Genomic DNA, 12,199 nt, shown 5'->3' with positions numbered 1-12,199 from the left:
AGCCTGGTCTTGAATTCTGCTTGAACTAAGCAGAAGTCTGGCAAGTTAAAAAAGTTACATAGTAGTATGAAGTAATAGATCTCAATCCATCATCTTTATTTGGAAGTCTCTGCAATGCTTGTTTAAAAACTGAGTTTGGCATTTTTCATGAGCACGTGTCAGGATGAGGCAATGTGGCTGTAGCTCTATGTTAAAAGCAAAAAAAACCACTTCTTTGGTCAATGTCTTACTTTTAGAGGGCCAGTTGGGCATTTAGGGTGTATTTATGGTGTATATATAAGTATAGATATTTAGAATATATGAGAGTCATACTATTAATATAGTATGATGCTTTATAAAAGAAGCTGAGACCTTTGCTGTTCCATTATTCCTATCACTGAAAGTTTGTTTGTTTTTTCTTTGTCACTTGAATAGTTTGTGCATCTTTTCTTCTGACACCTCTCCTCTTTCCTCTGGCAGAAAGAGCAGCGTAATGCCAAGGAGGCAGGAGGGAACTACACACCAGCCCTGACAGAGCAGGAGGTCTATGCTCAGGTGGCTCGCCTCTTCAAGAACCAGGAGGATCTGCTCTCGGAATTTGGGCAGTTCCTGCCTGATGCCAACAGCTCTGTGGTGAGTACCCTTGGAGATAGGGTGAAATACCTAGTGCAGACTGTTCTGTATGAAGCCAGTGTTCAGAAAAATATGCTTTTGCTCTAAGTTTCCTGGGGTGTAGGAAGGAGGTTAGGAGGGTAGACTGTGTTTTCTGGCTACAACTTGTCTCTTAAATAACTTTTATTTTAAATGCAAGAGGGTTGTTCTAAGTTAGGGTTGTAACTGCAGTAAAATCCATTGATCATCTAGAGCTAGGAGCTTTAGGGTCCCCAGCACAGGAAGGACATGGATCTGTCAGAGCAAGTCCAGAGGCCACCAAAATGATCAGAGGGATGAAGCACATCTCCTGTGAGGAAAGGCTGAGAGAATTAGGATTGTTCTGCCTGGAAAAGAGAAGGCTCAGGGGTCACCTAATTGTGACCTTCCAGTATCTGAAGAGAGCCTCAAAAAAAGATGGAGAGAAACTCTTTACAAGGGCATGGACAAGGGGGAATGGCTTCAAACTGAAAGAGAATAGGTTTAGATTAGATAATAGAAAAAAATTCTTCCCTGTGAGGGTGGTGAGACACTGCCACAGGCTACCCTGAGGAGCTGTGGCTGTCCCATCCCTGGAGGTGTTCAAGGGCAGGTCAAATGGAACTCTGAGCAACTTGGAATAGTGAGAGGTGTCCCTGATCCTCCATGGCATTGGAACTGAATGACCTTAAAGGTCCCTCCCAACCCAACCCGTTCAGTGACATTTTGTGTGGAACGTAGCCCTAATGGTCTTATGGGTTTGTCTCTGAACAAGCTGTTGAGCAAGACAACTGCAGAGAAAGTGGAATCAGTCAGGAATGACCACGGAGGCACAGTGAAGAAGCCACAGCTCAACAACAAGCAGCAGAGACCCAACCAGAATGGCTGCCAGATCCGACGGCACTCGGGCACCGGAGCCACCCCTCCGGTGAAGGTAAGAGCCTGGGCTGCTCCTTCAGGAGGTGTCTTCCAGGTCCTTGTGGTTTTTGTGGCACAGGCTGCAGCTTGAGAATGTGGAAAATAGTGTTTGTCTTTAAACCTTTCAGAAGTCCTTGTTTCCAAGCACACATCTTTGCCTCTGATTTTTGTGAACTGATGATGGTATCTGTTCCTGAGGGTGGGACATAGTTACTTTAATGGCTTGGGGAAACAGAGTTTTCATTGCTTTCTAAAAAAGATGTAGTTTTAATAGCAGTGTTTAATGAGGGGGAGTTATGGAGTGTGGAGACAAAAGTCTCAGTAATGCCACAGAATAAATTTGCCCAATATTTGTAGCAAATGTTCCTAAGGCACAGTAGGGAAAGATGAGCTGAAAAGGTGTGCCTGAAAGCTTTGTTGTAGTAGAACTTGGAGCAGATGCAGTAGAATCATGTTTGCTCATCTTTCCTGTGATGAAGCTTTTAATACAATGATAAATGATTATTCTCTCAGCAGAGTTTGCCCTTTTCAAATGACACATGATTTGTGAGAGCAGCGAGGCTTTGTAGTGCAACAAAAATTGTCCTGTGGCCAGGTGGTCTCGTGTTTGTGCATGAGGGATAAATTTGCTTGCTTTTTTTGAAGCCATTGTATCTTCCTTTGTCATGAGAAGCATTAGCAGGCATAATTGTACCATTTAAGTCCCCTTCTGCCCTTTCTCCTTCTCTTCAAATCGAGGGCACCAAAATAAAGCACATTTTGGAGGCACCTTACAGCCTTTCTGAGGATGGGGAAAATAAAGCATCTTTCAGTAGAATGTAAGAGAAAAAAAATTGTCATTCTGGGGAAGTGTAAGACTTGCAGAACTGGATGAGTGATACGAAAATCATCTATTCTGGCAGTTTTCCAAACTAGTTATCAAAGTAAGATATGCTGCAGTGTGATTGAAACAATCAGCTAGTTACAGGAAAGGGTGAAACAATGTATTACAGATATTTGGAGTGGCATGCTACTTATTAACATTCAATAAATTAACTTGTAGCACGTGTTTTAATAGACTTTTCTTCTTAAAAAAGCCACCTTTCTTTAATGGGAAGTGCATGGTGGGGTCAGGGAGCTGGCACTCACCTGTGATATATAATCAAATTATCCCAACTTGCTGAACACACCTTTTATTTTTAATTGCCTTTTTTTTTTTTGATAACAGAAGAAACCAAAGCTGCTTGGTTTGAAAGACCAGTCTTTGGCAGAAGCCAGCAAACATGGTGTGGGGACAGAATCTCTCTTCTTCGAGAAGGTGAGAGGCAGGATGCAGATGTTGCATGTGCTTGATGTATGTCCTTCCTGTATACACATCTGGATTTTTATCACAGTGAGATTTACACCACCCTGATAACATTTCTCAGCTTTACCTCAGATGTATCTGGCGACCCCTAAGTCAGATACATTGAATTTTTTTAAAATTGGTGATATTTTTTATATGTGTCTTTTCCCCAAAGCTCCTTTTCCAGCTTTCCACCTGCTGCTGCAATTTGTTTGAGGGAATGGGATTTTTTTCCTGTAACCCACACTCCAAGTGGTTTTCCCCTTTATAAGATCCCCCTACAGCTGATGATGTGCATGGCTTGTCTTGCTGTGTTGGCACAGCTTGTACCCATCTACAGCCAGCTGGCTGCAGGAGGGAGCTCAGTTTACAAAGCACCTGATTCATATTTACATTGGGCTGCCTTTTTTTTTAATATTTCCCTTCAGAGATTAATCTAATTAATTGCACAGTTGTTACCTGTTGCTGGCTTAGCACACAGATCAAGTGAAAGGAGATATGGGATGTTTCCAAGTGGTACCTTGGTGTCTTCTCTGAGATGTCCATACAGTGCCTTATAGCTCAGAGGGGAGTATGGGACAAAGTTAAAACCATCTTTTAAGCAATATTCACGCACTGATGACAGTCTTGGTTGCTCCCTGCTGATCTGGTGAATTCTGCAGCTTGATGGGAACCAGCTAATGGTAACTGGGAACCAATTTATTGCTTGGAGGATGTGTAGGTGTTAACATGAGTAAACCTAGAAATCCCTGCCGTGGAATTATAACCATAATGATGAATAACTTAACAGTGATAGATCTCAGTCTAATGTGTAGATCCTGCTGTTGTTGTGGGAAAGGTACTGGTGTTGGGATGAATAGTTTGGCTTTCTCATTTTGTGAAGATCAGGGTTACAGAAGGAGGATTACAGAGGTCACAGGAGGAGGATTGTCTGTGACAATCCAAGCTGGAAGCAGGCAGAGGCTGGAGAGGTGTTACCCAGGGCATGGGTCTCATACCCCCCCACTCCCTACCTGAAATACTCTCTGAAGTTTAAGAGCAGCCTAGGTGGGTTTGTGGTGCTGCAGTTGTAACTGATGTTGTCCATGATTCCAGTGCTTTGTAATCCAGCTGTTACAGGGTTCTCTGAAGGATTTAGTTCTTCACTTGCAGCTCCTTTCTTAGAGTAATGCCTCAGTGCTGACATTGCAGGGGATCCCAGCATGAGGGTGGCTCCCAGCAGTACCAGTTTGTCTGGCCCTGTGTACAGGGCGAGTTCTCTCTGTTCAACTCAAAGATTTATGTGCCTCAGTGGGAAACACAGTGTCAAACCCAGGTCTCCTGGACCACCCCCTGCTGAGTGTCACCCTGACAGCTCCTCTTCTCTTGTCTGCTCTGGCTCAGGTCCGCAAAGCTCTGCGCAGCACCGAGGCCTACGAGAACTTTCTGCGCTGCCTGGTGATCTTCAACCAGGAGGTGATCTCCAGGGCTGAGCTCGTGCAGCTGGTCTCCCCATTCCTGGGGTAAGTACAGCCCCTTTCCTGGTCTGTTTCTCTTGTGGAACCAGGAAAGAAACACTCACCTTCGTGGTCTTGTGCACTGCCCTTTCCTATTCCTTATCCCAGAGAGATTCCCGGCTGTGTCCTGAGAGGCAGCGTGCAGGAGCAGTACAGGTGTTGCTTGCTGTGTGTCTTCCCTTTCCAGCAGGGCAAACAAAATGATTAGCAGCCGGTTATTGCAGTTTCTTGCTCTGGAATCATTCTCAAATTATGTCATTTGAGAAAAGATCCACTGTCTAATTACACAGGGAAATGTCCCCCCAAAAAAGCAGAGTGCTGATATAAGCTCACTAAAGTTTCCAAAAAGCAGCTGAATTCTGTCACACAACTAAAAATGTTAAAGAACTCTGTACTTTAAATAAGAATTTACAACTTCCATGATTGTCAGCAATGTACAGAACCACTCTATTAATTTATTAAAACCAACAGATATCCTCTCATCAACTTTGGGCAGCAGGATAAGTGTTTCTTTTGCCTGGGCATGAATTACTGGTTCCAAGGGAGAAGGCAGTAGCAACATAAATTGGGTTCAGGACCCCATTACAGTAGCTACTGTTCAGAGAAACTGCCCTAAGGAGCTTCCATTCACTCTGTAGGTCCACTGGAATTAGACAGGCATCAGCAGGATGCCTGACTTTAGGTAAAAAAGGGGCAATATTTGACAAGAAAATTCTGTACTTTTCCCATCTACTGCCTGTGCTCCTAACTATAGGGAAAGATAAAATACAGGGGTGTTTTTATTCTGGAGTTGGACATCGTCTTTTGCCATATAACAAAAAAGCAGTTAATAACTAGTGATTCAATTAGTAACAGGTTCAGTTCATCCTGTTGCTGGAGCTTTGCATGAAATAAGAGGATGTGAACAAATGCTGTATTTTAGACAAATAAATTTTTCATTAAATTCTGCAAACAGGCAAACTTGGGCCTTGCAGGCAAAGGTTTCTCTGTGATTCATGCTGCTCTGTGAAGTCTGGTTGAAGCAATCTGGTTGAAACCTTTTGTGTAGTTACAGAATTGCCTTTTGGTTTCTTCTTGCTGCCTCTGGAAAGGAAAGGTCTGGTTTAAGGTTCATACTATTGGCAAACAATGAGGAACCTGGCCTGAGTTCAGTACCAGGGTAGTTTGGGGAGACCCAGATGTGACTGTGCCACGAGTGCTGTCCCTGTAGCAAAAGCTTTGACAGCTGCTCCTTGCTGGTCACTAATCCTAAAGCACCTTAGTTGCACCAGGAGAGCAATCCCCACCTGATCAACAGCAGGTGCTTGCTTCCCATTTGGTCAGGCTCTGTGGGAATGGGGTTGAGCAGAGAGGGTCTTCTCACCAGATTGATAATTTAGAGGGTTCTCTGTAGTAATCAGTTGTAGCCTCAGCATCACAGCTTGGGCTGTTTGCATTTTGTTTAGCTCATTTTTCACTTTGTTCCTTTTATTTTAGGAAATTCCCAGAACTGTTCACTTGGTTTAAAAACTTTCTGGGATATAAGGAGTCTGTTCACATGGAGACGTATCCCAAGGAACGGGCTACTGAGGGGATTGCCATGGAGATTGACTATGCCTCCTGCAAGAGGCTGGGCTCCAGCTACAGAGCCTTGCCCAAGAGCTACCAGCAGCCCAAGTGCACGGGGAGGACTCCACTGTGTAAAGAGGTAAGGCAGGAGCTGTGCCACAGGGCAAGGCTCTTCCCAGCCTTTTTAAAGCAAAAGCGAGCAAATCAGAGCAGGAAGGGGGATTTTGTTTGTATCCCCGTGTTGGAAAGGTTCCTGGGGGTGTCAGGGCATGGCTGGTGGTGGTGGGCATGGGGCTGGGGCCAGGCAGCTCCCTGCCCAGCACTGCTCCACACTGCTCCATGCTGCTCCTGCAGCCAGGCGTGTGTGGGCACACCATCCTGGCTCGGGATGGTGCTGCGTGTGTGGCAGCCCCAGGGGAGCACAGCTCAGGAATTCCTGGTGGCACTCCCATAAACATCTGGATCATAGCCAGAAGTTATTGCACAGGGTGAGGTGTCAGTCTAGGAACTGGGTTATGCTGAGAGCTGGCTGGGAGATGTGGTACCCACGTGGCTTTGATGGTTGGCATCAGCTCTTCTCCAGAAGTTTGTGAAAGGTTTGCATAGAGTGTTGGGAGGCAGCTGGAGAAAAACCTACTGAATAGTTATGATGGTTAATTACTGACATACCCAATGCTCCTACATCTTATTTATGATGTGTTATGTGTATGACCTGTGAAAGGAACATTAAGATTGCAAACTTAAGTAGGAGATGAAGAACTGGTTTTCTGTGTGTTCTTAATGTGATCTCAGAGGTCCTTTACAAGGTAGTATGTAATTCAGGATTATTGCTACCTTTTTACCTAAATTCTCACTTAGTCTGCTTTCAGAGTTGTCTCTAGGCCAACTTTAAAAGAAAATCATGTTTTCTGTAGACAGATTCTCCCACGTATTCCCTCAGATGCACCTTTCGTTCTCCCTGAAATGCTGAATTTTTAATCCATGTCTTGACACGTCTCTCAAAAGCTTCTTGTGTGATGCAGTTACAAACTTTTCTCCTGTGAGAATCTAATGACTCAGTTGTTCAGGCTTTGAGTTTATGGAAACTGGACCTGGTTTTCAAGACTGCCTGCCAAAATCATTGTTTCTTTGCCTTTGGCCTCTTTGAGGTGGTTGTTGGGTTGTTTGTTTGTTTGTTTGCTTTTTAATGTTCTGCTCCTATATTGAAAGCTGCAGGTGCTGAGCTGTTTTGTCAGGAAAGGTGCTGCTGGGGTATGGTTTTGTACTTCCAATTAGCCTTATTTGGAGGCGGCAACTGTGTCCCGTCTAACAGTCAGGTCTGCTGTGGTGACCATACAGTGTTGATGGTGAATCACACATGGGAACCAGCTGGTTGCAGCTGACTAATCCAAAGTAGCAGAAAAAGCTCCTTTCACCTTTATTTTCCTCTTCTCCCACAAGGTTTTCCTCAGAGCTCCAGCCTATGAATTTTTCAGGCTGCCCTGGCTGTTTGGGTTCTGACTGTTTGGGGTTGCCCTGTGAATGCTGGGCTTTGGAAGGCACACACACTTTTTCAGCTGGGAATTAGATTGCCCCATCAGAAGACTGCTCTTGAAGCTGGCCAGGTGTGATCCCCTTGAACACTGACCATGACTCTTGTTCTCCCTCAAAGGTTTTGAATGACACGTGGGTCTCCTTCCCATCCTGGTCTGAAGATTCCACATTTGTGAGCTCCAAGAAGACCCAATATGAAGAGCACATCTACAGGTGTGAGGATGAGCGTTTTGAGGTAAATTGCTTTTTCTTGGTTCATGTCTCAGAAAGTTCTGTTCTGTGAACAGTTAATGAGTTTGATGTAATGATACCTTTAATTCTGCATCTTTTATTGTGTCTGCCACCTGGATTTTGGCATAAAAGCTTGTTTTCTCTTCATGCCTGAAGCAGTGTAAGCTGCCACCCCCGCCCCTCACCTTTTGTGTGGAGCTCTTCGTTCACCCCACTCCACATGAAATTGTTGAATGGCCGAGCATGGAATTGCTGCATCTTTTCTGTTCTTCCTGCCCACATAGTGCATGAGAACATGCATTCCCCTGTAATCATCTGCAAAGCAATATGTTCAGGATTTTAAATGACTGACATTTTGACTGGAAATGGAAGTTAGCTGGGCAATTACCTGAATCTGCACAGATTTGGCACGTCCTTTTGTAGAGTAACTGTCAATTGTGTTCTACTCCCAGTTGGAAGATGTAATTTCCAAATTGTATCATTCTGGTAGCCTTTAAATTCTTCCACAGTATTATTTAGGTAGCAGATGAAATGTAATTGGATTATTTTAGAGCAGCTGAACACCAAAGTGCTCGAGTACACCTTGTTAAACAGGCGCAGCTTCTTGTTTCATGTCACTTGAATGTTTGCCTCCGTGAAGTATCATGTTTTGTCTATTCAAATGCTACGGCTAATGCACTGTTCTCTCCAGCTGGATGTTGTCTTGGAGACCAACCTAGCAACCATCCGCGTTCTCGAGGCAATCCAGAAGAAGCTGTCACGCTTGTCTGCGGAGGAGCAGGCCAAATTCCGGCTGGACAACACCCTGGGGGGCACCTCGGAGGTGATCCACCGCAAGGCTCTCCAGAGGATATACGCTGACAAAGCAGCTGACATCATCGATGGGCTGCGCAAGAACCCCTCTGTGGCTGTGCCCATCGTGCTGAAAAGGTGCTGACTGCCCCAGCACCCTGCCCCAGGGTCCCTTCCCAAGGGTGATGCACCCCATGCCCTCCAAATTTATGGAAACGTGGCTGAGTGTGCCCTCCACAAGGCTGAATTTACCCCACAAGGTTGTGGCTGCCCAAGCCCTGGAAGTGTTCAAGGCCAGGCAGGGCTTGGAGCAACATAGTCCAGTGGGAAGTGTCCCTGTCTATGGCAGGGGGTGGAACAGGATGATCTGCAAGGTCCCTTCTGATCTATGACAGGATGATCTGCAAGGTCCCTTCTGAACCAAGCCATTCCATGATTCTATTATTGTGTGAAACTAAAAAATTCATTTATATTCTGGACAGTTGGTATACTCCATAATAATCACCTAGAGGGAATTGCCCTCCTGAAGCAAAATCCTTATAGCTCAGCTGGAAGGATATAGAGCTTCTGTTGTCTCCTCTTAAACTTTTTTCTTCCCTGGTGTCAGCACTGTGTGTAAGATAAGGGAACTGTTGTCCCAGGGCTAACTGTGATCCCTTTCCAAATCCTATGGATCTGTGTGCCCAGATCATGGTGTCTCTGCTAGCCTCAGATTCCCAGTCCTGTTTCTGTTGTCAGCCTCCCTTTCCTCAGTTAAAAGGGAGTGGATGCTGCACCTCCTTGGGGAAGGTCGAGGGGATGTGTAAGCAGCACATACTGGTTTATCTCTGTGGGGCTCTTGGTCCTGTGTTTTGGGGTTGTGGAGCTGGGCAGAGCAGCCTTCCCAGGATACCTGCAAGGTCCCAGTTTCCTTACCCTTCTTCAGCTGAATCGGGGGTGCTTTGCTTGGGATGCTGAGTCAAGGTTCAGGAGTGCATTCCCAGGATACTCAGGTGTCCATGCTTTGTTCAGTTGTCCAAACTAACCTGCCCCTGTTCCACAGGTGGAGCTTTCTGGGGATTTCTAAGAGACCAGGGCCAGCTTTTTTGCCTTCCCTGTCCCTTTATTCCCTCTCCTAGGGCTGCTTTGTTCCTGCGTGGTTTTACCTAAATGTGAAAGAAACCCAGAGTGGTTTCTCCAGAAGGGTGTGTCCAGGGGGCACCTCCTGGAAAGTTCCTTTCTGGGGGATCTTTAATCCATGCCCATTTCATTGGGAGTTCAGCTCTGGTCAACAGTCACTAAGAACCACAGGCTGAGGTTTTTCTTATATGCTCACCTCTTAGCTCACCTTTGTTTTCTTGATCCAAGGTTAAAGATGAAAGAGGAAGAGTGGCGAGAAGCCCAGAGAGGATTTAATAAAGTCTGGCGAGAGCAGAATGAGAAGTATTACCTGAAATCCTTGGACCACCAGGGCATCAACTTCAAGCAGAATGATACCAAGGTCCTAAGGTCAAAGAGTCTCCTCAATGAGATTGAAAGCATCTATGATGAGGTGAGATGATCACCAGTAGTTTCCTTCCCTTGACCTTATGCACTTTGCTAGTGCAGTTTCGGTTTCTCTTCCTCACAGCTTGATGAGGGAGGAAATCTGTTTCTAGCAGGCTCTTGGGTGGTGGAGAGGGATTGTTTAGGCTGATTTTTATGCTGTTTCTCCTTTGTAGAGGCAAGAACAGGCTTCAGAAGACAATGCTGGAGTCCCCACAGGCCCACACCTCTCACTAGCCTATGAAGACAAGCAGATCCTGGAAGATGCTGCCTCTCTCATCATCCACCACGTGAAGCGGCAGACGGGAATCCAGAAAGAGGACAAGTACAAAATCAAGCAGATCATGTATCACTTCATTCCAGACCTGCTGTTTGCTCAGCGAGGCGAACTCTCAGATGTGGAGGAGGAAGAAGAGGAGGAAATGGATGTGGACGAAGCCACCGGGGCTGCAAAAAAGCACAACGGTGTTGGGGGCAGTCCTCCCAAAACCAAGCTGATGTTCAACAACACGACAGCCCAGAAGCTGCGGGGCATGGATGAGGTCTACAACCTCTTCTACGTGAACAGCAACTGGTACATCTTCATGAGGCTGCACCAGATCCTGTGCTTGCGGCTGCTGCGGATCTGCACCCAGGCCGAGCGGCAGATCGAGGAGGAGACGCGGGAACGGGAGTGGGAGAGGGAAGTGCTGGGCATAAAGCGAGACAAGAGTGACAGTCCTGCCATCCAACTGCGACTGAAGGAGCCCAGTGAGTGACTTCTGGTGGGAGGCTGGGGGAAAATGGTGTTTCTGTTTGTAGCGTGCTGACAGGGTGTTTGGTGTCTTCAGGCATGTGACAGCAGTGAGCCTTTAAGATGGGCTCTTTTTTATTATCCCTGGGGAGATGGGAAGATGTGGAGAACATAGGACTTGGACTAGCAGAAGGATAATACGCAGCAGTTATTTCATTGTACACTTGCATATCCCTAAGTAGGGAACTTGATTCCCTAACTAAAAGCTTTCAGAAATAAATTGCTCATGGAGGAAGCTAGAGCTAGAAAGCAAAAGATGATGAAAATACCTCTGGCCTTAAAAGGTATGATTTTATGTACAAAGATTTATGTCCATAAAGGACAAGTTTAAGTAACTCTTCAGCTTACGTGGGTCACCTGAGGACCAAAATTCCCAGCAGCCCTTCCTGGGGGTGGTGTGCCCATGTGTCCCCTTCTCTCCTGCTGCAGTGGACATCGATGTTGAGGATTATTACCCGGCCTTCCTGGACATGGTGCGCAACCTGCTGGACGGGAACATGGACTCGTCGCAGTACGAGGACTCGCTGCGCGAGATGTTCACCATCCACGCCTACATCGCCTTCACCATGGACAAGCTGATCCAGAGCATCGTCAGACAGGTGCCTGCAGCATGGCCTGGGGGCTGGGTGGGGTGGGACAGGGACAGCAGGCAGGTTGTTTGCTCCAGGCTCGCATTGGAGGCAGTGTTGTATGCCCACATGGGGAATTTCAGGGGTAAAAAGGTAAATTCAGGGTGTTTCTTCACCCAGCTCTTTAACCCTCATAGTAAAGAAATGATAGAGAGTGATTTTTGATCTGTTTGAATTATTGAGAACATTTTCTACAAAGTTTTCCGTATGTTTTAGGATGTAAGTATTCAAAGCCTGTCCAGAGCTAATCTTGCTTTAGCTTTGAAAAAAAACCCAAAGAAATTACATCTAAATAGTTCCTTTCCTTTCCTTCAGTGCTGTAGGAGTGCATGCTTTTTCTAAAAACCTTTTGTCTCTTTTATCTGGCTGCTGGAGTAGCTCATTTTGGCTGTTAAACTCCAGTCCTTTTATTAGGTTGGTAGGAAGAATGCGTGAGCAAAGGAAAAATTCTTGTGCCTTTTTGTAGCATAAAGAACAAAAACAGACACAAGGGGCTGGAAGTGGAATAGCTTGAAAGGGCTTTCCTCTTTCAGAAGGGTAGAGCTGCTCTTCAGAAGCCCTTCAGTCCAGAGATTAACTGAATTCAGAAGACAGTTGGGAGACTTTTGATTTTTAAACTTACACAAAATATGGATTTGATCTTAAACCTCCCACCCCTCTCCTCAGACGCAGCAGCAGCCTCTTGGTGGTGAGGAGAGGACACACTGTGTCACAGAGCTCTGGCCCTTCCTCCCCTGCTGCTGATCAGAATGTTCTCTGTGTGTAGTTTTTCTCTGACTTGTTGTGCTTTGTCACCTGCTAA

At 45.8% G+C, this 12,199-nt stretch overlaps 1 protein-coding gene across 2 annotated transcripts in view; it reads left to right on the top strand.

The window, feature by feature from the left end:
* The window catches only part of SIN3A (SIN3 transcription regulator family member A), a 31,131-nt gene that overhangs the window by 14,395 nt on the left and 4,537 nt on the right, over positions 1 to 12,199 (top strand). For both annotated transcript variants that reach the window (XM_066558762.1, XM_066558763.1), the window contains 10 exons: positions 460 to 612; positions 1,385 to 1,543; positions 2,735 to 2,824; positions 4,235 to 4,353; positions 5,824 to 6,034; positions 7,547 to 7,663; positions 8,351 to 8,589; positions 9,799 to 9,982; positions 10,152 to 10,725; positions 11,198 to 11,367. In XM_066558762.1, coding sequence (XP_066414859.1) covers positions 460 to 612; positions 1,385 to 1,543; positions 2,735 to 2,824; positions 4,235 to 4,353; positions 5,824 to 6,034; positions 7,547 to 7,663; positions 8,351 to 8,589; positions 9,799 to 9,982; positions 10,152 to 10,725; positions 11,198 to 11,367 — 2,016 coding nt within the window. The remainder of the gene's footprint in view (positions 1 to 459; positions 613 to 1,384; positions 1,544 to 2,734; positions 2,825 to 4,234; positions 4,354 to 5,823; positions 6,035 to 7,546; positions 7,664 to 8,350; positions 8,590 to 9,798; positions 9,983 to 10,151; positions 10,726 to 11,197; positions 11,368 to 12,199) is intronic.

The sequence above is a fragment of the Molothrus aeneus genome, chromosome 13 (assembly GCF_037042795.1).
Source record: "Molothrus aeneus isolate 106 chromosome 13, BPBGC_Maene_1.0, whole genome shotgun sequence".
NCBI lineage: Eukaryota > Metazoa > Chordata > Aves > Passeriformes > Icteridae > Molothrus > Molothrus aeneus.
This window is presented reverse-complemented; position numbering and strand designations above follow the sequence as displayed.